This window comes from Hyperolius riggenbachi, chromosome 9 (assembly GCF_040937935.1).
Source record: "Hyperolius riggenbachi isolate aHypRig1 chromosome 9, aHypRig1.pri, whole genome shotgun sequence".
NCBI lineage: Eukaryota > Metazoa > Chordata > Amphibia > Anura > Hyperoliidae > Hyperolius > Hyperolius riggenbachi.
Window position 1 is genome coordinate 98,214,037 of NC_090654.1, and position 25,483 is coordinate 98,239,519.

At 45.0% G+C, this 25,483-nt stretch overlaps 1 protein-coding gene across 1 annotated transcript in view; it reads left to right on the plus strand.

Annotated features, from left to right (window-relative positions):
• The window catches only part of CTSS (cathepsin S), a 47,766-nt gene extending 26,502 nt beyond the window's left edge, over positions 1-21,264 (plus strand). The window contains exons 5-8 of the mRNA XM_068253246.1: positions 2,210-2,434; positions 4,648-4,813; positions 17,539-17,641; positions 20,312-21,264. Coding sequence (XP_068109347.1) covers positions 2,210-2,434; positions 4,648-4,813; positions 17,539-17,641; positions 20,312-20,411 — 594 coding nt within the window. The 3' untranslated portion in view covers positions 20,412-21,264. The remainder of the gene's footprint in view (positions 1-2,209; positions 2,435-4,647; positions 4,814-17,538; positions 17,642-20,311) is intronic.
• Positions 21,265-25,483: the final 4,219 nt, after the last annotated feature.

Consider the following 25,483-nt stretch of genomic DNA (forward strand, 5'->3'; position numbering starts at 1 on the left):
CTGCTAGATTAGTGGTTAGTTTCTCTCCTATGGGGCACGTCACCGCCGTTGGAGAGTCTATTAGGGATAATTTGTGCACAACTTATGCTGAAGCTAACGCCCCCCTTTACTGTACCTGTTTTGAATGCAAGGTGTGTAACCTGCCCTTTATTTGAGCTCTGCATACCTGTGCAGGTAGTCAATTCAGGTGCAGCGTCTGTTTGGAAGCGCTGCCATTTCCTTCTGCTGTACAAAACTTAAGTATACTTCAGGCTAGCTGCCTCCAGGGGTGTCAGCTTGCATTCAAATTTTAGAATTTAGATTAGTGTTAGCACATAATTTGCATCTGATTTGTATTCAAGGTGTGTATTTAGCCCCAAGGGGCTGGGCATATCTCTGGAGCTTTCACTTCACTTGCAGCCTGTGAGCGCTGCCCATTGCTTGCTGTAGTCTGATGTATAACAGGATGATCGCTCAAGTTTCCTAGTCTTGGGTGCGAGGTCCGTGGTCTCAGCACCCTGGAACTAGTCTGGAGTATAACACAAATGATAATACAGTTCCCTAGTCTGAGTGCGAGGTCCGTGGTCTCAGCACCCTGGAATTAGTCTGGAGTATAACACAAATGATAATACAGTTCCCTAGTCTGAGTGCGAGGTCCGTGGTCTCAGCACCCTGGAATTAGTCTGGAGTATAACACAAATGATAATACAGTTCCCTAGTCTGAGTGCGAGGTCCGTGGTCTCAGCAACCCTGGAACTAGTCTGGAGTATAACACAAATGATAATACAGTTCCCTAGTCTGGGTGTGAGGTCCTTGGTCTCTACACCCTGGAACTAGCTTAAGCATAAACAGAATAACAGTTCAAGTAATCTGGCTCAGTGTGAATTCCCAGGTCCACCTGGTTCAAACTCACTGTTGGATCTGACTAAGGTCTGAGTGCTTCCACGTAGTGTTTGCAACGGCAGACAACTTGCAACTGGCCAGCAGTAACTATATATGGAGTAGTGCTCTCCAGCACCACCCCTAATTGATCAACCAATAGTATCCTCCTCTGGAGTCAGCTGATCGGCGTGATCAGCTGACTCTCTCTGCCCAGTATAAGAATTCTGCCTCTCGGCGCGCGCGTATTCCTAAGCCTGTGTGCACTAACAGACTCAGCCACACCAGACACACGCTGCCACGTGCAAACCGCTGCGCTGGACGCGGAACCAGCCGCCTTACTGTTGTTGCATGCGGCGGCTTTTCCGCGTTCTGCCCTGCTACCAACACACGCTTCCGCGTGCAAACCGCCACATTGGACGCGGAATCAGCCGCCTCCTCAGTAGCACACGTGGCGGCTTTTCCGCGTTCTCTCACAGTAGCCCTATGCCTTCCCTTGTATTAGGTAGCCCCCCAGAGTAGCCAGATGTCTCCCCTTGTAATAGGTATCCCCCCAGAGTAGCCAGATGGCCCCCTTATATTATCCATCCACATGCAGAGTACCCCAGGGAGCGTTATATATCTACCTACTTCCAGTGCTGCAGATCTCCGTGCATCACAGCAGCATTGCTCTCTGCTGACGTTTGCCGAGATTCCGATCACATGACTTGCATTGATCATGTGATAGGGAGCCAGTGCAGTTAATGGCATCAGAGAGAGTGTATCGTGGCATCAGGAGCGAGTGCGCCATGCAAAGGGTGCTGCGGAAAAATGGGAATGGCCATCATAGGATGTGGGTGGAGCTAACTAATCTAACAGTGTAACTCAAAGGCTGTACCCCCCCCCCCCCCCGTATTAGGCAGCCCCATAGTGTAGCCAGATATCTCTCCCCATATTAGGCAGCCCCACAGTGTAGCCCTATGCCTTCCCTTGTATTAGGTAGCCCCCCAGAGTAGCCAGATGTCTCCCCTTGTAATAGGTATTCCCCCAGAGTAGCCAGATGGCCCCCTTATATTATCCATCCACATGCAGAGTACCCCAGGGAGAGTTATATAGCTACCTACTTTCAGTGCTGCAGATCTCTGTGTATCACAGCAGCATTGCTCTCTGCTGACGTTCGCCAAGCTCCCGATCACATGACTTGCATTGATCATGTGATAGGGAGCCAGTGCAGTTAATGGCATCAGAGAGAGTGTATCGTGATGCATGGGGCCTCTTAAACTGGCCCTGCACTAAGGTGTGGTCTGCAGCTTATGTATCCTTGTATCATGTTTACATTGCGGGAGAAAAATAATTTTTTCCATCATTTTAGGGCTCCTGTGGATCCTGCTGGGCATTCAGTGCTGTCGGCGCATTGGAAGGGCAGTTGATGCTGAAAACAGGCAAACTAGTCTCTCTCAGTCCTCAGAACCTTGTGGATTGTTCCACTAAATATGGAAACAAAGGATGCAATGGTGGCTTCATGCCGCAAGCCTTTCAATACGTGATCGATAACAATGGCATCGATTCTGACGGTTCATACCCTTATCATGCCACGGTGAGTAGATGCCAGGCAGCCATGCATGGCTCATTGCTGCAGCTATCCAAAATACATTGTAGAAGGTGTAAAATCAGCCGGTCACTGGACAGTCCAAAAGATGCATGAGATGCAATATTACTTAAAACATAAACGTGTGTGCTCTCCTGTGTGCCTTTTCCACCATGTATTAAATGAAATAAGCTTCTTCATGGCAATATCTGGGGCAACATATTGGGCCTGATTCACGAAGCGGTGCTAACAGTTAGCACACTGGTGAAAAGCCCTTTATCACGCCTAAACTCAGTTTAGGCATCATAAGTTTAGGTGTGATAAGTTTAGGTGTGATAAGTTTAGGCATGATAAGTTTAAGCACCAACTGCGTTAGCTGATCAAAAGTTTTGCGCTAGCAAAGTCTGGTGCACTTCGCATAGAGTTTAATGGTGCTGCTTTGCATGCGGGACTTTGCACGCTATCTACACTTATTTAAACTTAGCATGCCTAAACTTATCACACCTAAACTGGCTTTTCACCAGCGTGGTGCAATGGTTATCACGCCTAAAGTCTCTAACTGGGTTAGCACCGCTTTGTGAATCGAGCCCATTGTACTTGTATAAGGCGAGGGGTGGGGTTTTGTTTTATATATGGGAGTTGGCTTTGTTCTGAATCTAGCTTTCACAGATGTATGCATGTAGCTGTATACACATGCTAAAGGCATTGATTATGGACTACGTTAACTTTTGCCTGATGTGATAAGCTACACTACCTTTGTTTTGAAAATTTTGCAACAACAAATATGTTAGTGCTTGCATTTGCCAACATGGCGCCTGCTGTGTATTTCAGACACCTACATGCGCATCTACTGCAGTGACACATCCTATCTAGAAAGCCAACCCTTAGTGGAAATGAGTCCTAACGATATCTAGTTCAATCAGTATGGTTGGGGGTTTCTTGATATTAATTAGATTTTAACAAATATATTTGGTTTTCGATACTAAATATATTTTATTCTTTGATATACAAATAAAAGCTATAGGCTATATGTACAATATTCCTTTTGCACAGCTACATCTGACGTTGCATCCATTTGAAATCGGCGCCGTTAGACTTGGGCGCAGGATACAGCCGGTATATGGCTGATCCTGCTTCTGCACCAGCCCGGGCCGTGTTAATTACTATTCCCCCTCCAGGCCACCATGGATAGTGGGGCAATGGTATAATTTGGCTTCCAATGATTGCTGGAGGCCGAATTATTGTGTTTTTTAAGCAACCTCGACTCCGTCTTCTGACGGCGCCGACGTTACTCACTGAGCGCTGCTCAGTTGTGATTCCCATTATAGTCTATGGAGGCGCCGGCTGCGCCCAAATCTAGCAGCGCCGAAAAGCACTGCTCTGCTGACGTTATATAAGCTGCTATAAATGTATGGAGGGGATTTGTGATGAGCAGAGGGGTCGGGTTCTGAAAGCAAACATGAAGCGAAAAAAGTATGATATAATGCATTATGTGTAGTATGGATAATAAATAGAACATTAGTAGCAAAGAAAATTTTATATAACATTGTATCATTCTGTCATATTTGCAGTTTACAAACCACACTTTCTTTGTATTTTAAACTAGAAAACCGAGCAGAGCTAATGACCCTTTGAACTTTCGTGCAGTAAAACCTTATTTCAACCTGTCTCTCATTGTTTCTTGGTTGTTTAAGTGCTTCAGAAAACAGGACTGTCTTTGACCCAAGTTGGGTCAAAGAGCTAATTGAAGCTCTTTTGCATTGATAATTGAAGTTTTTTTACTTTTCCTGTACTGGAAAACAATAACTTTTCTTTGCTACTAATGTCCTATTTCTTAGCTGTACTACACATACAAATTGTTATTTAATTAGTTTATTTTTGCTTCAGGTTTGCTTTAAGACTGCAGGGGCAAACCTATCTGTCAGCTTATCTCAGATTATTATTATTTTTTATTTATATAGCGCCAACATATTCCGCAGCGCTCAGATACAACAATGTGAGTCATGTGACTACAACATTTCAAGAGCTAAATTGTAGTATTAGGACTCATCGAGTGTGTTTATTTACAGTACATGGGGGCAATGCTTTTGGTAATTTTTATGCAGAGAGGCTTTAATAATTTATACAGCAAGGAGTCATTACATTATCAGACTTTTTAAATATACAATTAAGAAAGTGATCTTATTTTTTAATTTCAAATTGGAAATATTCCTTTTTTGAAGGATGGACAGTGTACATATAAGCCAGACGGCAAAGCTGCTACATGCTTGAGGTACACTGAGGTGTCTCCTGGTACCGAGGACAACCTGAAACAAACCATAGCTACCGTTGGACCTGTATCAGTAGCAATTGATGCAAGGCATCCTTCCTTCTACTTGTATAAAAGTGGTAAGTATCTCTCCTAATGTGAAGAACTATTATTATTTTAGAACTGAACACCCTTAAAGCACACCTGAACTGAGAGGGATATGGAGGCTCAGGCTGACATATTTATTTTCTTTTAAACAATGCAGATTGCCTGGCTGTCCTGCTGAGTCTGAGTTTTTAATAATCTTAAGGCCCTGGCACACTGGAGAGAGTTTTGCGGTTGTTTTTATTTAAAGGATACCCGAACTGAAATGTGACATAATGAGATAGACATGTGTATGTACAGTGCCTAGCACACAAATAACTATGCTGTGTTCTTTTTTTCCTTCCTCTGCCTGAAATAGTTAAATATAAGGTATGCAAGTGGCTGACTCAGTCCTGACTCAGACAGGAAGTGACTACAGTGTGACCCTCACTGATAAGAAATTCCAACTATAAATCACTTTCCTAGCAGAAAATGGCTTCTGAGAGCAAGAAAGAGGTAAAAAAAGGGGAATTTCTTATCAGTGAGGGTCACACTGTAGTCACTTCCTGTCTGAGTCAGGACTGAGTCAGTCACTTACATAACTGATATTTAACTCTTTCAGGCAGAGAAAGAGAAAAAGGAACACAGCATAGTTATTTGTGTGCTAGGCACTGTACATACACATGTCTATCTCATTATGTCACATTTTAGTTCGGGTATCCTTTAACCACTTCAGGACCACAGTCTTTTCGCCCCTTAAAGAGGAGCTGTTAGGTATAAGGTCTCAGAGAAAATAAACACATATATCAGTAGCTAAAGATTGGCTGTACTTACATTACATATGCATTTCACTGTCCACGTTTGGATTTCACAGAATTTGTATATAGTATATGCAGAGAATGATGCTCCTGACAGCCCATGGCAGGTTCCATGTTTGTGAAGCCAAATGTGTCGTCATGTCCTGCCTGCTTCTGATCACAGAACAGCTCGTACAGAATAACACAGTGTGCAGTGAATATTAATGAGCCATGTGGCTAGGAACAATAGCGGACTCCTGCAGAGTAATCTTCCCCGAGATTTATCTGTGCTGTGAGTTTAGAAGCTGCTGAAACTTGATCCCGTCTTCTCCTTAGCAGCCGAGGGGAGGGCCCCAGAATGCTTTGCAGTATGGAATGCGGCTTGCGTCCTCCTTAGGAGCTTAGCTTTTGGTGATAAGCACACATTAAATGTAAGAGAGATTTTTATCTTTAGTAATGTCTTTTGGCTTCTGTCTAAACTGTTTAACACAGGAGAATAGAGGTTTAAATTAGCTTCTGCAGCCTGACAGTTACTCTTTAAGGACCAGAGCCTTTTTCTCCATTCAGACCACTGCAGCTTTCACGGTTTAATGCTCGGTCATACAACCTACCACCTAAATGAATTTTACCTCCTTTTCTTGTCACTAATACAGCTTTCTTTTGATGCTATTTGATTGCTCCTGCGAGTTTTACTTTTTATTATATTCATCAAAAAAGACATGAATTTTGGCAAAAAAATGATTTTTTTAACTTTCTGTGCTGACATTTTTCAAATAAAGTAAAATTTCTGTATACATGCAGCGCGAAAAATGTGGACAAACATGTCTTTGATAAAAAAAAACCCATTCAGTGTATATTTATTGGTTTGGGTAAAAGTTATAGCGTTTACAAACTATGGTGCAAAAAGTGAATTTTCCCATTTTCAAGCATCTCTGACTTTTCTGCGCACCTGTCAGGTTTCATGAGGGGCTAGAATTCCAGGATAGTATAAATACCCCCCAAATGACCCCATTTTGGAAAGAAGACATCCCAAAGTATTCACTGAGAGGCATAGTGAGTTCATAGAAGATATTATTTTTTGTCACAAGTAAGCGGAAAATGACACTTTGTGACAAAAAAAAAAAAAAAAAAAGTTTCCATTTCTTCTAACTTGCAACAAAAAAAAATGAAATCTACCACGGACTCACCATGCCCCTCTCTGAATACCTTGAAGGGTCTACTTTCCAAAATGGGGTCATTTGTGGGGTGTGTTTACTGTCCTGACATTTTGGGGGGTGCTAAATTGTAAGCACCCCTGTAAAGCTTAAAGGTGCTCATTGGACTTTGGGCCCCTTAGCGCAGTTAGGCTGCAAAAAAGTGCCACACATGTGGTATCGCCGTACTCGGGAGAAGTAGTACAATGTGTTTTGGGGTGTATTTTTACACATACCCATGCTGGGTGGGAGAAATAACTCTGTAAATGGACAATTGTGTGTAAAAAAATCAAAAGATTGTCATTTACAGAGATATTTCTCCCACCCAGCATGGGTATGTGTAAAAATACACCCCAAAACACATTATACTACTTCTCCCGAGTACGGCAATACCACATGTGTGGCACTTTTTTGCACCCTAACTGCGCTAAAGGGCCCAAAGTCCAATGAGTATCTTTAGGATTTCACAGGTCATTTTGCGGAATTTGATTTCCAGACTACTCCTCACGGTTTAGGGCCCCTAAAATGCCAGGGCAGTATAGGAACCCCACAAATGACCCCATTTTAGAAGGAAGACACCCCAAGGTATTCCGTTAGGAGTATGGTGAGTTCATAGAAGATTTTATTTTTTGTCACAAGTTAGTGGAAAATGACACTTTGTGAAAAAAACAATAAAAATCAATTTTCCGCTAACTTTTGACAAAAAATAAAATCTTCTATGAACTTACCATACTCCTAACGGAATACCTTGGGGTGTCTTCTTTCTAAAATGGGGTCATTAGTGGGGTTCCTATACTGCCCTGGCATTTTAGGGGCCCTAAACCGTGAGGAGTAGTCTGGAAATCAAATTCCGCAAAATGACCTGTGAAATCCTAAAGATACTCATTGGACTTTGGGCCCTTTAGCGCAGTTAGGGTGCAAAAAAGTGCCACACATGTGGTATCGCCGTACTCGGGAGAAGTAGTACAATGTGTTTTGGGGTGTATTTTTACACCTACCCATGCTGGGTGGGAGAAATAACTCTGTAAATGGACAATTGTGTGTAAAAAAATCAAAAGATTGTCATTTACAGAGATATTTCTCCCACCCAGCATGGGTATGTGTAAAAATACACCCCAAAACACATTATACTACTTCTCCCGAGTACGGCAATACCACATGTGTGGCACTTTTTTGCACCCTAACTGCGCTAAAGGGCCCAAAGTCCAATAAGTATCTTTAGGATTTCACAGGTCATTTTGCGGAATTTGATTTCCAGACTACTCCTCACGGTTTAGGGCCCCTAAAATGCCAGGGCAGTATAGGAACCCCACAAATGACCCCATTTTAGAAAGAAGACACCCCAAGGTATTCCGTTAGGAGTATGGTGAGTTCATAGAAGATTTTATTTTTTGTCACAAGTTAGTGGAAAATGACACTTTGTGAAAAAAACAATAAAAATCAATTTTCCGCTAACTTTTGACAAAAAATAAAATCTTCTATGAACTTACCATACTCCTTATGGAATACCTTGGGGTGTCTTCTTTCTAAAATGGGGTCATTTGTGGGGTTCCTATACTGCCCTGGCATTTTAGGGGCCCTAAACCGTGAGGAGTAGTCTGGAAATCAAATTCCGCAAAATGACCTGTGAAATCCTAAAGATACTCATTGGACTTTGGGCCCTTTAGCGCAGTTAGGGTGCAAAAAAGTGCCACACATGTGGTATCGCCGTACTCGGGAGAAGTAGTACAATGTGTTTTTGGGTGTATTTTTACACATACCCATGCTGGGTGGGAGAAATAACTCTGTAAATGGACAATTGTGTGTAAAAAAATCAAAAGATTGTCATTTACAGAGATATTTCTCCCACCCAGCATGGGTATGTGTAAAAATACACCCCAAAACACATTATACTACTTCTCCCGAGTACGGCAATACCACATGTGTGGCACTTTTTTGCACCCTAACTGCGCTAAAGGGCCCAAAGTCCAATGAGTATCTTTAGGATTTCACAGGTCATTTTGCGGAATTTGATTTCCAGACTACTCCTCACGGTTTAGGGCCCCTAAAATGCCAGGGCAGTATAGGAACCCCACAAATGACCCCATTTTAGAAAGAAGACACCCCAAGGTATTCCGTTAGGAGTATGGTGAGTTCATAGAAGATTTTATTTTTTGTCACAAGTTAGTGGAAAATGACACTTTGTGAAAAAAACAATAAAAATCAATTTTCCGCTAACTTTTGACAAAAAATAAAATCTTCTATGAACTTACCATACTCCTAACGGAATACCTTGGGGTGTCTTCTTTCTAAAATGGGGTCATTAGTGGGGTTCCTATACTGCCCTGGCATTTTAGGGGCCCTAAACCGTGAGGAGTAGTCTGGAAATCAAATTCCGCAAAATGACCTGTGAAATCCTAAAGATACTCATTGGACTTTGGGCCCTTTAGCGCAGTTAGGGTGCAAAAAAGTGCCACACATGTGGTATCGCCGTACTCGGGAGAAGTAGTACAATGTGTTTTGGGGTGTATTTTTACACATACCCATGCTGGGTGGGAGAAATAACTCTGTAAATGGACAATTGTGTGTAAAAAAATCAAAAAAGATTGTCATTTACAGAGGTATTTCTCCCACCCAGCATGGGTATGTGTAAAAATACACCCCAAAACACATTGTACTACTTCTCCCGAGTACGGCGATACCACATGTGTGGCACTTTTTTGCACCCTAACTGCGCTAAGGGGCCCAGAGTCCAATGAGTACCTTTAGGCTTTACAGGGGTGCTCAAAATTTAGCACCCCGCCCACTTGCCAGGACAGTTAACAAACCCCACAAATGACCCCATTTTGGAAAGAATACACGCTAAGGTATTCCATGAGGGCCATGGTGAGTTCATAGAAAATTTTATTTTTTGTCACAAGTTAGCGGAAAATGACATTTTGTGAAAAAAAAAAAAAAAAAATACACAAAACCACAATTTCTGCTAACTTGTGACAAAAAATAAAACATTCTATGAACTCACCATGCACCTCACGGAATACTTTGGGGTGTCCTCTTTCCAAAATGGCATCATTCGTGGGGTCTGTCCTGGCATTTTAGGGTCTCTGCAATCATTACATGTATGGCCAGTATTAGGAGTTTCTGCTATACTCCTTATATTGGGCATAAGGGTAATGCACTGTGGGCTGAAAGGAAAAATGAACGTCAAACAATCAATCAATGTGGATGAAAAAATATCTGCCCAAAAATTTTGAAAAAAAAAAAAAAGAGGAGGAAGGCGTCTGCCAGGACATAGGAGCTGCCGCCCCAAAAATCCAAACCCACCAGCTCGTATGCCCTGGCAAACCTGATTTATCCATTCACACCGATCGATGTGGATGAACAAATCATTGCCAGAGTTCTTTTTTGATACAAAGTGTTTGCCAAAGCATATGAATCCCCAACACCACTCCTCGGCCCATATGCCTCGGCAAACGTATCTTTTTGACTGCGGAGGAGAAATCTCGTCCTGCAGCGCTGCATGCACCGACTTGTGTGTAAGCTGACAGACGCGCAATGTTCTGTCAGGATGCACCATCAGTGCTGCAGCTGATTGGTCGGTCTGGATAGAAAAAAAGAGAGAAGAAAAAAAGACAAAACAATACAAAAAGGAGGGGAAGGCGTCTGCCAGGACATAGGAGCTGCCGCCCCAAAAATCCAAACCCACCAGCTCGTATGCCCTGGCAAACCTGATTTATCCATTCACACCGATCGATGTGGATGAACAAATCATTGCCAGAGTTCTTTTTTGATACAAAGTGTTTGCCAAAGCATATGAATCCCCAACACCACTCCTCGGCCCATATGCCTCGGCAAACGTATCTTTTTGACTGCGGAGGAGAAATCTCGTCCTGCAGCGCTGCATGCACCGACTTGTGTGTAAGCTGACAGACGCGCAATGTTCTGTCAGGATGCACCATCAGTGCTGCAGCTGGTTAGTCATTCGCTCGGTCCACCTGGAAGGTTATTGGATGGAAAAAGAGAAAAAAACCCCCAAAAAACAAGCAAGCAGCAAAGCAATTACTTCATTAACATTAATAACCTTTGAACTTTTTTAATAAAAAACTTAACATTGCAAACCAAACATTAACTTCTTTGCTTACCTGTTTTTTGTTTTTTTTTAACTTACCTCCCGAGGACAAACCTCTCCTCCCCCATGGAACAATGTGCGAAGTGCAAATTGCACAGAGTTGTGGCGAAATACATTACGCAATTTGTCCCAAGTGAAAGGAGAGGTTTCTGGCAGCCCTGTGTATTAGGGTCTCTGGAAACCCGATGTTTGGTTTCACACTGCATATTGACATATCCGGTGGGTCGAGCCCGCCGCACCGTATCGTCCAAAACAGACCTTCAGGCAATACCACAAGAGTAGCATTCGGCCTAGTAATGAACTGCGTCGCCATAGACTAACATGACTTCCGCGCCGATCGATATTGCCACAGAAGCCACGCAGTAACGTAGGCCTGCACTAGCGTTAAGTCAAGCACTTCCGGCGTAGGGGGGGACCGCAAAGTGTGACTTTTGCTAGGCATTTTGCCCTAACGCATCGCAGCAGTGTGAAATAGCACTGAGAGACCCTTGTGTGCCTACCGCTGTGTGTGGAGTTCCCTACTCTCTAATAGTGTACCTGCTCGTGGTACCTCTCAAAACACTCCCCTAGGCATAGGCCAGGCTGGTCAGGACAGGTGGGACAATAAACAGTGGTGTCACGCCTTATTCCAGCCCTGCTGCAGACACGACAGCGTTTTCTTCGGATTCGTTGACCTGGGGTAGTCGGAATTGGATAGGCGTAATGCCTTCCATGCAGCCGGCTAGTTGCATCTTGGGGTTGGGCCACGGCACCTCCTGGATACAGGAGTTCCATCACGATCTGTTTATTAAATTGAATAAACGAGCCAGTTCTCCCAGCCTTACTGTAGAGAACAAAGCTGTTGTAAATTGCCAATTGAATGAGGTAAAAAGACACTTTTTTATACCAGCGTCTTGTTTTTCGGGCAACTAAATAGGGCGCTAACCTCTGGTCATTGAAGTCCACCCCTCCCATGTTAGTATTATACTCGTGGACGACAAGGGGTTTTTCAATGACCTTAGTTCGCCGTTGAATTTCAACTGTCGTGTCTGCGTGAATGGTGGACAGGAAGTAAACCTCCCTCTTGTCCTTCCATTTCACCGCGAGCAGGTCGTCAGCACACAAGGCGGCCCTCTGCCCCCGTTGAAGTCTGGTGGTAATGAGCCGTTGGGGGAAGCCCCGGCGACTAGGCCGCACGGTGCCACAGCATCGGATTTTTTCTATTTTTAAGTGCTGAAAGAGGGCCACACTTGTGTAATAATTGTCCACAAAAAGATGGTACCCCTTCTGGAACATGGGTGACACCAAGTCCCACACAACCTTTCCACTGCTCCCCAGGTAGTCAGGGCATCCGACCGGCTCCAATTTTGAGTCTTTTCCCTCATAGACCCTAAAATAAGATGTATAGCCTGTGGCCCTTTCACAGAGCTTATACAGTTTCACCCCATACCGGGCACGCTTGTTTGGGATGTACTGTTTGATGCGAAGGCGCCCGGTAAAGCGTATGAGGGACTCGTCTACGCAGATGTCCTGGTCAGGGGTATAAGCATCTGCAAATCTGGATGACAGGTGGTCTATGAGGGGTCGAATTTTGTGGAGCCGGTCAAAAGCAGGGTGGTCACTTCGATGACAGGTTTCGTTGTCATTGAAGTGCAGGAAGAGCAGGATGTTCTCAAATCGTGTCCTGGACATGGCAGCAGAGTACAGGGGAACATGATGTGCTGGGTCCGTAGACCAATAAGACCGCAACACATTCTGCTTTACTAGTCCCGTGTGAAGGAGAAGGCCCAAAAAAATTTTCATTTCGGAAACTTGGACTGGTTTCCACCGAAAAGGCTGGGCAAGGTACTTTTCCGGATTGGCGGTTATATATTGTGTGGCCTTACGGTTGGTCTCTGCCACAATTAAGTCCAAGAGATCCTGGGTGAAGAACAGATAGAAAAAGTCTAGGGCCGATCCTAGATTATCTGTCTCCACCTGGACTCCAGACTGGGCGGTGAAAGGGGGAAGTACGGGTGCGGCGGAATCAGGGGATTGCCAATTTGGGTTTGCCAGCACCTCTGGTAAATTAGGGGTAGTACGGGCCCGTCTTCTTGGTGGCTGCGACTGGGATCTTACTGCACGTGCCACCGAACCAGTTTCAACTTCCATGCTGGTGCTCGCCACTTCACCAGGGTCTACGGAAGTACTGGTGCTAGGTCCAGGAGATGTTGTGCTGCTGGTGCCTGCCCCACCATGAAATCTCAGACCAGCACGAACACCACTCTGCTGCCCTTGAGGCTGATCCTGCAACACCTGCAGTCCAACAACATGGGGTGTGGTACGCCTGGCTTTAGCCGGGACCTCAACCTCGTCATCACTATCGGTCAGTGAGCCACTGCTCAATTCAGGTTCAAACTCTGACCCGGAAGATTCGTCGAATGAGGCGTCCCAATCGTCCTCATCCGACTGGGCCATGTACCTGAGAACCTCATCATCGGAATACCCCTTTCTTGCCATGGTGGGCTGCTAAATTTAGGGGGTATTCCTCTGAGACTACGCAGAAAAAAGAGCACCTACCTAGCAAAAGGGAGTATTTGAGAGGTAGAAAGCTGTGCTCACTGAGTTTTGATAAAAAAAATAAATCAAAACTGAGGTTTACAGTGCCACAGCTATTGTACAGTGTTTTTTGCAGTGATCAGAAAAAAAATTCTGTCACTGCGGTGGGGCGGGCTGAACGCAAGTGCAGGCGAACGATCAGGCCTGATCGGGCAAACACTGCGTTTTTTTTTGTGGATCCTAGTGACCCTAATAGATCTGACTGCGATCAGTAATGATCACTTACAGATACTATATAGTACCAATGTTGATTAGCGACAGTGATGACGCTAATTAGTGACTGTGGTGCAGTGGGCTGAGCACTAACTGACACTTACAAAGGGGCCTAAAAAAGTGACAGTTTTCACTGTTTTTAGATCACTTGGATAGTGACAGGGGGGTGGTGGCGAGTGGGGAATCGGAGGCAATCAGAAACAATCACAGGACAATCAAAGGCAATCACAGGGCAATCGCAGGCCAATCACAGGGCACTCAATTCCCGGGACAATCAAAGTCAATCACAGGGCAATCAAACCAATCACGACACAATCAAAGCCGATCACAGGCCAATCAAAGCAAATCACAGGCCAATCACAGGCCAATCACAGGGCAATCAAACCAATCACGACACAATCAAAGCCGATCACAGGCCAATCACAGGGCAATCAAAGCCGATCACGGGACAATCAAAGCCGATCACGGGACAATCAAAGCCGATCACGGGACAATCAAAGACGATCACAGGCCAATCAAAGGGCAATCACGGGACAATCAAAAAAAATCACGGGACAATCAAATACAATTACAGCACAATAAAATTGAATGTCAGCACAATGAAATTGAATGTCAGCACAATCAAATACAATTGCAGCACAATCAAATACAATGCACTGGGAAGGTGATTGGGGGGGGGGGGGCTGAGGGCGATCTAAGGGTGTGGGGGGTTGATTAGGTGCCCGCACGGGGCAGACTGGGTCCTGATCTGGTGGGTGGCAGACACAGGGGGTGACGATAGGAGATCAGTGAGGGATTACAGGGGAGAATAGATGTAAACAATGCACTGGGGAGGTTATCAGGAGGGGGGGGTCTGAGGGCAATCTGAGGGTCTGGGTGGGTGATCAGGTGCCCCCAAGGGACAGTTTAGGGTCTGCGCTGATGGGTGGTGGTGACAAGGGGTGATAGACAGGTGATAGATGGGTGATAGACAGGTGATCAGTGGGTAAGACAGCTATATAGCTGTATACAGCATACAGGGGGGTGGTCTGGGAGAGGGTCTGGGGGGGATCTGAGGGTAGGGGGGGTGATCAGGGGACCCTAGGAGGCAGTTAGGGACCTAACCTAGGGGATAGCGTCCCTAGATAGTGACAGGGAGTGATTGATGGGTTTTTAGGTGGGTGGTGGGGTGCAGATGCTGGTGTGCTGGGGTGGTCAGGGGGGGTTCTGAGGGCTGGGGTGGGCGATCGGGTGGTCTGTGTGGGGCAAAGAGTGTTTGTGTGCACTTAGCTGCAAGGCTGCCGTCCTCTCTGATGGTCGCACGACGAGTGACCATCAGCGGAGGAGGCAGCCAGTATAATACACTTTGTTACAATAACAAAGTGTATTATACTCCTCTGATTGGCCGGATCGCCGCATTTGAAACCCGCCGGCGCTGCTAATTGGCCGGCGGGTTTCCGTGCAGAGTGGGCGGAGCCTATTGCCGGCGGCGATCGCGTCATTGATGACGCGATCGCCGCACAGCCACCGCTGATGCCGCCCCCGCCGATGGGCGTATTGCGGTCGTTTGGGCCCGGTCTTTGCCGCCGCCCATCGGCTGGGGGCGGTCCTCAAGTGGTTAAACAACAAAACAAAACCCCCCCGCTTCCATTGAATTGCAATAAAATCACTGTAAAATGCCAGCAAAATTGCCACAATTGCGATTTTTTAAAAAAATCACAATCGCGGCTATCTTGCCGCGATTTTAAAGGATACGTCCAAGCTAAATAAAAAATAAAAATCCACTTACCTGGGGCTTCCTCCAGCCCACAGCTCCGGTGGCTCCCGGTCTTCCCCCGCTGCCTGATGCCGACCTCGCCAGGTCCGGGTTGGCTTCTTCTGCGCTCCACCGTGCGGCTCACGTGGTCTCACTGACGTCATCAGGACTGTACTGCGCAGGCACAGTAGTTCTGCTTTGTGAGGTAACATGACTCTACTTCTGCTCAGCTTATTAAGCTACAGCAGACAAGTTTCCCTCACAACAGAGTCTGCTGTCAGACATCATGTGCCCCCCCCCCCCCCACACACACACAAAAAAAATACATATGTAAGTAGATAAATGATTGCTCTACTTACATAATTGATGTATTGCACTGTCCACGTTTTGGTTTTTTTCTTCAATTTTAATTATTCTCCTGGCAGGGGCTCTGTGTGTTCTCTGCGTATAGAAGGGAACTGCAGCGCCTGGAATCATTGTTAGGTGAGTCTGTGTACACCTTGTTTATCCTTCCCCAATATGCAACACGGGGAAGAGGGAGAATGCGGCGGGCGGCAGATGCGGCAGAGAGGGAGCTGACATGCTTCTGGAGGAGGGGGGCCGAGGACACTGAAAGGAGACAGCCTCTGGCCCCCCTCCCTGCGCACTAACAGCGGCTGCAAGATCGAGAGTGAAGGGGAGACCAGGCGGCCATTTGCAGCGCAGAGAGGTGAGTGACAGAGGCTTCAGCCAATCAGGCTGATACAGCATAGCATGTCACTTCTCTGTTGCGTCTGTGTACGAGTATAGAGTCTGGGGGCATGGGGATTGAAGACCTAATTGGATGAAAGTAAGATTGATTTTACAGTTTTGATTTGCCTAGTTAGCATCCTTTTTGACATTTTAACAGCCTGCAATAGAAAATTTACTTTGTATTTAATGCCTAACAGTTACTCTTTAAAGGCAAGCCAAAGATATTTATTGCATATATGACAATACAGACTTTGGTACATGATATAGGCCTGTTTCTAGGGATGGCGGATGACTGCCTGGGCGTAGGGAGGGCGGGGGAGCGGCGGCAGCACCTGGGACTCAGCCGTTGGGAGAGGGAGCCAACTCCTCCCTCCATTTCTTCGGGTCCCCCCTCCATGCTCCCCCCTTCATTGAAGACATGTCCATTAGGGGCGGCGGGGTGTTAGTAATTACTCACCTTCTGAGCTCCAGGTGATGTTCACGTGTCGCCGGGCTGCTCTCTTTGTGTACATTGCCCTTCTCAGAAAGTGGTGTAACTACTAGCTCCTACTTCATGTGAGCGGCGATGTACACAGAGAGAGCAGCCCACGTAGCACCTGAACATCGCCTGGAGCCCGAAAGGTGTGTTATGGCTAACTCCTCGCTGCCCCTGATGGACATGTCTTCAATGGAGGGGGACCCGAGGAGAGGGAGAAAGGAGTTGGGTCCCATGTGCTGCCGCTGCTCTCCCATTCTGCTCGGTATTCCGACAGCCTGCGGGGAAGGGGGACACCATCTATGGCTTGCTAATCTATACTGGGGAATCTATGGCTGTCTAACCTATACCAGAGGCACCTATGGCTGGTTAACCTATACTGGGGGCACATTTTGGCTGGCTAACCTATACTGGGGAACCTATGGCTGACTAACCTATACTGGAGGCACCTATGGCTGTCTAACCTCTACCAGCGGCACCTATGGCTGGCTAACCTATACTGGGGGAACCTTTGGCTGGCTAACCTATACTGGGGGCACATACAGCTGGCTAACCTATACTGGAGGCACCTATGGCTGGCTAACGTATTGAAAGTGAACTACCTTCTGTTAGACAAAACAATTGAAAAAGTTGTTCATTAAAATTGTTAATTACAGCTCAGTTATATCAAATGTCTTGCAATATTTTTAATGCACGGTACACACGTCAGATTGATGGTCGAATCGATTATTTCCAACAGGTCCGATCTGATTTCCAATTGTTTTTTTGGTCGATTTTCCGACTATTTCTATACAAAATCGATCAGAAAAATGATTGGAAATCCGAAGCTGTCAGAAATTATTGATTTGACCGTCTATCTGATGGGAAGTTGCATGGTGTGTACCAGGCATAAGAGTAGAGCTCCATGCTGATCTTGTACAGAAATCCGTAATGAGCTGTATTTTTCCACAGGTGTTTATGACGATTCCACCTGTACTCAAGAGGTGAACCACGGTGTTCTGGCTGTTGGATATGGGAACCTTGGAGGAAAAGACTTCTGGCTCATAAAAAATAGGTACGATTTTTATCCTCACAAGTTTACCTCAGGCAGCAAAAAGTCTAGAACCGTCCCTGAATATACTCATTATATGCAAAGCAAGATATTCCAAGCCTTTATTATAATTTTGATGATTATGGCTTACAGCTTATGAGTACCCCAAAATCAAAATCTCAGACCATTAGAATATTGTGGAAATGTTCAATTTTTTAGGCCCAAAAGTGTCAGATTCTAATCAGCTATTTAATCCAAAACATCTCCAAAACTATTTCATATATTAGTTTCACCTTTAAAGAGACTCTGAAGTCTCCCGAAAATGAGGTTTTTACTTTAAAAACCTCATTAACATTATTGCCCCTCCTAAAACACAGCAGAACCGCGGCTGAAAACCCCCTCAATCACCCCAAACTCATGGGGGTACATTGCGGGCTCCTTCCGCATAGAGGCAGCGCAGCTCTGCCTCTATGCGCGTCAATCAGCCCGGATCGCCGCCTCTCCCCCGCCCCTCTCAGTCTTCCTTCACTGAGAGGGGCGGGGGAGAGGCGGAGATACGCGCTGATTGACGCGCATAGAGGCAGCAGCAAAATCCATGACCAAGAAAGTCGTGGATTTTGCCTGCCAAGTAAGGGGTGAGTTTGGGGTGATTGAGGGGGTTTTCTGCTGCAGTTCTGTGGCGTTTTTAGAGGGACAATAATGTTAATGAGGTTTTTAAAATAAAAACCTCATTTTTGGGAGACTTCAGAGTCTCTTTAAGTTGAATTACTGAAATAAATGGACTTTTGCAAGATATTCAGATTTTTTGAGTTTCACCTGTAGGTCTAAGTCCGATTTTAATTTATGCATTAGCAGCATTAGTAATCAATTCTAACTTGGTAAGGATACATATATACAGGGTGGAGCATAAAAGATTGGTCCGCAGCCTGTCACATGCGCCAGTATACAGGCAGTATCCAGCGGCCAATCCCTGTGTGTCCCTCACTCTCCCTGCTGTGTGTGTGTGTGTGTGCGCCTTCTCCGGCTTAATGATGCCTGTTTTGCCCACATCTGCTGCTGAGGTACGGGTAATGCATTAAGCCGGAGAGGGCACACACAGCAGGGAGAGTGAGAGATGCATGGTGAAAGGCCGTTGGAGCCAGTCTGTATACTAGTGTTTTGTTTGTATCACTTTCCCATATGATTCATATGGAAATATAACATGCAATTCTGTTAAATGCTGCAAAAATGGGAGTAATCACTCCTGTGAGTACACATGCCAGCATCCTCAATGGTGCATCCTGCCTTGTGAAATGAATGTGCCATTGTGGTAAACCCAGCAAAGTTGAAAGGAGACTTAAGGTGACCATACACTGGTTGATTTGCCATCAGATCGACCAACGGATAGATCCCTCTCTGATCGAATCTGATCAGAGAGGGATCGTATGGCTGCCTTTACTGCAAACAGATTGTGAATCGATTTCAGCATGAAATCGATTCACCATCTGTGAAGCTGCCGCTGCGCATGTGCGTGATTCAGTCATGCGCAAAATAAGACCCTGTGATCGGAGATAAAGGTCCATATGCAACTAAATTTTTTTGCTAGGCGATATTTTCACATCATTTCTAAAATATCTTTAAAACCACCAGCAAAGAAGAAATCATCATATTCATTTTGACAGTATTTTTTCACCTATTTTGTAGTACCAGTTTAAAGTGCTGAAAAGTTATTTTAACCGCTTTTGCACCTCGCTGATTGAAATCTACACCTTGTTTTGCACCTGTTATCTCTGCCAGGGCATAGATTTCAATCCTCCCCGCTGCACACTTCCGCCGATCGCACTGCTGTCTCACGGCTGTATCCTCCTCGCTCTGCCATCCCTATGACAACATAGGTCCCTCAGCTGATCAGGAGCCAATTGCATTGGCTCCTGACCCCGTGATCACTGTGAGCCAATCACATTGACTTACTCTGATGACAGAGTCAGGAGCCAATGAAATTGGCTCCTGACCGGCTTAGGAAGCTCTGCCATCATAGGGACGGCAGAGCTAGGGGGCTACAGCAATGTGACATCTGCGTGAACAGCAGTAGCGGCGGGTCAGTGCGGCGTGACGTCGATAAGGGACGGGCCTTCTCTGGTCCTTAAAGGGCCAAAGACTGCTGGTATGGATGGTGTTAAAAGAAGATGAAAAATTATCTCCTAGGAGAAAACTCAGGAGAAAAAGTTATTGCATACAGTATGGGCCAAATAGTCTGTCCATGGCTGGGTCTGTAAGTCTCCTTGTGGGGTATTTTGGGTGCCATACTGCCTTTATGGCAGCACAGCTATGTACGAGCGGCGGTGCATTACAGCTATTGCTGCTCTTGGGAGTGTAGAAAAGCAAGACTGATCCATCTTCCTTTCTACAGCCACACTGGTGGTTTATACTTTTCATCACAGTACTACTGTTTGCCTCCCTGTGACAGAATGAGCTATGCCAAAGTCAGTCCTAAAGTGGATTTCCTGACAGCCCTTATTACCTATCTATAACAATTATTTTTGATTTTTTTTTAATATTTATCATCTTTTCTTTATAATTATGCGCTAATTAACTATTTTATTTTTTAATATTTTTTCTATAGTTCCCCTTTAAAAAAACACTTTGAACCTCTACATTATGTGTGCCAGCACTTTAATGTAAGCATATTACATTCTCCCTTCCTTTTTTCTTAAGCTGGGGAGAAACTTATGGCGATCAAGGCTACGTACGGATTGCCAGAAACCGAGGGAATATGTGCGGAGTGGCCAGCTATGCATCCTACCCCGAAATGTGAAATGGAGGAAAAGAAGCACAATATCAAGATATGTAGCTCATGTAGGAGTCATACAGACTGCTTTAGATTATGGCTGATCCAATTGGAAGTAGATTCCTGTTTTTGGATGCATTAGAATGAAATGCATGAAAGCACTGATGTATTTCACACACATGGAGAAGCCAGATTTCAGATGGTGCAATATTTTAGCAAATATTACTGTGACCTTAATTACCTCAAGCCTGCTGAACTCTGATACAGCACAAATAGTCTATACTGATTGCTTTTATTTGTCACCATAGTCTAATCATGATTCTGTAACTTGGTACATCATTTAGAAGCATCCCTCTAGCTTGCCTCTAAGAACAGCAGGGAGCATTTGAAATTCTATCCAGTCAGCCTTGTGATCCACTTAGTCCAGTTAAATGTGCAGTACGCAGATAGTGCACGGGAAGTTTTGCGCAATTAGTGCAACCCGTGGTCGGTTAACGCACACAAGGCAAATAGAATACTGCCTGTTACCATAGCAACATGCTTGTTACCCAAGTACCGCAGGGAAGTACTGTTAAACTTGCTTGCCACTATGTGCTAACATTTGGGAGGGTGTGGCGATACTCCTCACAGGCATTAAGGTATAATTTTCATTCTCTGCTTCTCTGCCCATAAATACAAAAGACAACCAAAACATGGTGATCCATTGAGTGTGTATATATATATATATATATATATATATATATATATATGTAGTGTAAAATTATTTTCAAAGTGGTGACAAATTATAATGGTCGAAATAAAAGTAATGGTTTTTAAATTGTATGATTTTGTTTGGCATACTCTTGTATTTGTGTCAATAAATATGGTTTTGATTAAAAAGCAAAATTTAAAAAAAAAATGGACGTTTGTGATAGATATTTTCAGATATTGTAATAAAGAAACAAAATATAATGAGTCCTTTTCTGGTATGTGTGTGCTTGCGTGTGTGGGGAAAATTAGAGCTGCAAATAAAGAAGTGAAAAAGAAAATCCCTCCTGATGCATCACCTCCAGTGATGATGTGGAAGGTTTTATATACATGCGATCCAATTGTGCTGCGATTTTCACCAATCGCGCACACATGATCAGCATTTTAAATGTGATTGAATTTCTATTATAACTATTGGAAAAAACCCCAAACTGCAGAAAAATCACAGGGATGTGTGATTTTCTTGCGATTTACACAGGGAAAAAAACGTGCTTCTTTCTGTTTTCCCAAAATACAGTGCAGCTTCCTGATTTCACTACTTCCTGCTCCATGGCTCACTACTTCCTGCTCCAAGGACCAGCAGATATCAGCGGGTGGAGGAAAAGATCCAGGGCAAGAAATGGCTGAGAAAATATAGTTTCGGGGCTCTTTTACACTACACAAGATTCTGATGCGATTTTAGAAAGTCCTGCATGCTGCGCTTTTTCTTTTTGTGTTCTTAATAGCATCTAGTGAAAATCGTATTGGAATCCGAATTGCATGGGGATTGAAACAGAACCGCACTGAGATTTGCAGTGTAAAAGTAGCTTCAAACAGAAGATTTGGTTGTAAAGGTACAGCTTCACTCAAAACTGTACAACACGGCGCTTGCAGCATACAAGGACACAAAAAGAGTACCTATGCTGTGGGGGGAAACTGATAGAAGTTTATATGAAGGAAATTGGGATGAGCTATCCAAGAAAGAAACTGAAGACACAATATTAAGTATTTGTATTCTTATGCAGGTCATGTTACATATTTAGTTATTATATAGCGCCCATATTTTCCACAGCACTTTCCACAGTACATAGCCTTGTCACTAACCGTCCCTCAGAGGAGCTCACAATCTAATCCCTGCCACAGTACTATGTCTATATAGTCTAGGGCCAATTTAGAGGGAAGCCAACTAACTTATCTGTATGTTTTTGGGATGCGGGAGGAAACCGGAGTGCCCAGAGGAAACCCACACAGACATGGGGAGAACATACAAACTCCTTGCAGATGTTGATCTGGATGGGATTCAAACCAGGGTCCCAGCACTGCAAGAAGAGAGAACTAACCACTACGCCACTGTGCTGCCCACCATCATATATGCATCGATTTTCATCAGCAGATTCAATTATTTTGACCAGCTGGAAATCTATAGCACAATGAACCGCATCTATGATTTTGATCATTTTGCAACAAAAACTGATCGTAATTACAATGGGGATTCGACAGAAAATTGTAGTTGATCGGACGCAGCCATGGAGGGGCGGTTAATCAACAGACCATAGTGTTGCGCTGTATGGAACAGTGCAGTATATTGTGTTTCCGTAGACTTTCAATTGATTTCATTGTATGGAGGGATTTGAGGTGGCCATACCTGCATGAATTGCCATCCTAATGAAAGTTTATAGGACAGCAGGGTTGCACTACAGTATTCAATACAGTGCAAAGTTATGGGCCATTGCAAAATCAGGAGGATATAAACTGCTGGTGAAAATTGATGCGTATATGGCCTGCTTAATTATTAAATATGTGTTTAGTATGTATGATATAAAAACATAAAGAATTTAACTTAAAAGTGTTCCTCCTTCTCAGTAGGCAGTATAACATCCCCAGCCATGTTAATAGGCCACACAATCCTAAAAAGTAGCAAAAGCATAAGCTGCCACTACACCCTTAGGTAAAGATGCCCAAATGATAGCAGGTCACTGTGCCTCTTGGAAATACAGGGCCTCCCCAGCCCATTGCCAGGTACTCTGGGAATGTTTTTCCTCATCATGTTATCTTGGGATCACAGCCTGAGGAAAGAAGACAGCAAGGAGATTTTGCAGTTGGTCAGTAATGCTGCTTTGTTTTTTAGATTCAGGAGTACATTAATACAGCAGTTACAGCCTGGAGCTGAGATAATAATAATTTTAACATTTGTATAGCGCTTTTCTGCAGCCACAGTCAGGAGGCCACCCTACAGTGTTAGGGAGTCTTGTCCAAGCACTCCTTACAGAATAGCTACTGCTTACTGAATAGTAAGAGCTGAGATTTAAACCCTTGTCATTTATGTCAAAGGCAGCCCCCTTAGCCAGGCGTCCAGTTAAAAATGGCATCGGTTAAATAATGGTGCACGGAGCCGCCAATAAAGTGTTTAACCGCTTGCCGACCGATCCACGGCGAACGGCATGGACGCGGCGGCAGCCCCAGGACCGCTCAATGCCAACTGGCGTTAAGTCCTGGGGCGGGGTTTTGCTGGAGATCGCTCGCACATCCCCGGCAGTCTGCACCACCCTGCTGTGTCATCAGCCCCCCTGCCAATTAGCAATGCCAGCGGGCTGGAATTTTATGACCTGCCCAATAGAAAGTGTTTAACCACTTTACCTCCGCAGTGCTAAATTTCTCCGTCCCTCTGCGCACTGCTTCTCCCCCAGGGACGGAGAAAGGCGTATGTTTCTGTTTACATGCCTGGAGTGGGCGGGGCAACACGCTCGCACACTCTAGCCAGCCCGCACAGCAGTTGACTAATTGGACATTAGGAACGAGTGTTCCTAAATCCAATTAGAGTCCCCGATTGATGTATGAAGGCTGCTTCAAAGAGAAGCAGTCTTCATAACAAACCGCCGGCACATTGTTATTGTGTCCGTGTGCGCGCGATCACGCGATCGCGCGTGCACACACCCACCCGCACAGCCCCTGCAGTCCAATGATTGGTTATTGGGGACCCCAGTCCCCAATAACCAATCATACCACATGACAAATAAATGAATGGAGACTGCCTCTGCTTGAGGCAGTCTTCATTCATAACAACAGTTGTAAACAAAGGTGCAGCGCGCGATCGCGCGCCCCCGCGACGCGCGCACGCACGTGCACACCAGCTCCACAGTCCAATGATTGGTTTTGGGGACCCCAGTCCCCAATAACCAATCATATTGCCTAATAAATAAATGAATGATGACTGCCTGGGAGGAGTGAAAAATGCTCTGGTTTTTAAGGGGAAAACCCCTCAGTTGTGAAGTGGTTAATACACGTTGTTTAGTAAACAACGTGTATTATACTGGCTGCCTTCTCCAGCCCTGTGAGTACACCACACTTGATCTGAGGCACACTGACCCCCTGATCACCTTCAGAGCCCCTTATATATTTATTATTTATTTATTTATTGTATTTATAAAGCGCCAACATATAAAGCGCAGCGCTGAACATTAATTTAGGTTACAGACAATATTTAGGGGTGACATACAACAATATGACAATACAGGAATACAAGAAAACCAGATCACACAGCACAGTATGAGCATAAGGTAATGCTTAGTCACTGGAGGGGAGCATGGAGATTAGGCAAGTTAGGTTCACTCAAATGCGTAGCATGGGTTCACTAATGGAGGTGCATGATCAGGTAGGACACAAAAGGAGTAGGACACAAAAGGAGGAGAACCCTGCCCAAAGGCTTACAATCTAAAAGGAGAGGTAGAGACACGGAAGGTAGGGACCAGAGATCTGTTGTGGGTTTAGAGCAATTGTGAGGGGTGGTAGGCCAGAGTGAAAAGGTGAGTTTTGAGGGTCTTCTTGAAGATGTTGAAGGAGGGGACTGCCCTAATGGGTGGAGGTAGAGAGTTCCAAAGTGTTGGAGCAGCTCTTGAGAAGTCCTGGAGGCATGCATGGGACTGTGTGATGCGGGGGGCGGTCAGGCGAAGTTTACTGGAGGAACGGAGTGAGCGGCTAGGTGTGTACCTCTGAGTAAGATCAGAAATGTAGGTTGGACAGGTTTTGTGGACAGATTTGTAGGTCAGATATCACAATATCTTGAATTTGATTCTGGACTGGATAGAAAGCCAGTGGAGGGATTCACGGAGGGGAGCCGCCCTGGTGGAGCGATGGGAGGAGTGGATAATTCTGGCTGCCACAATTATGATGCACTGCAGTGGGGCTATTCGGGTCATAGGGAGACCAGACAGAAGGGCATTACAGTAGTCGAAGTGGGAAATTATGAGGGCATGGATGAGGAGTTTGGTGGTGGCAGAGGTCAGGAAAGGGCGAATCTTACAGATGTTACGAAGGTGGAAGTTGCAGGACTTTGCAAGGTTTTGGATGTGGGGAGTGAAGGAGAGTTTGGAGTC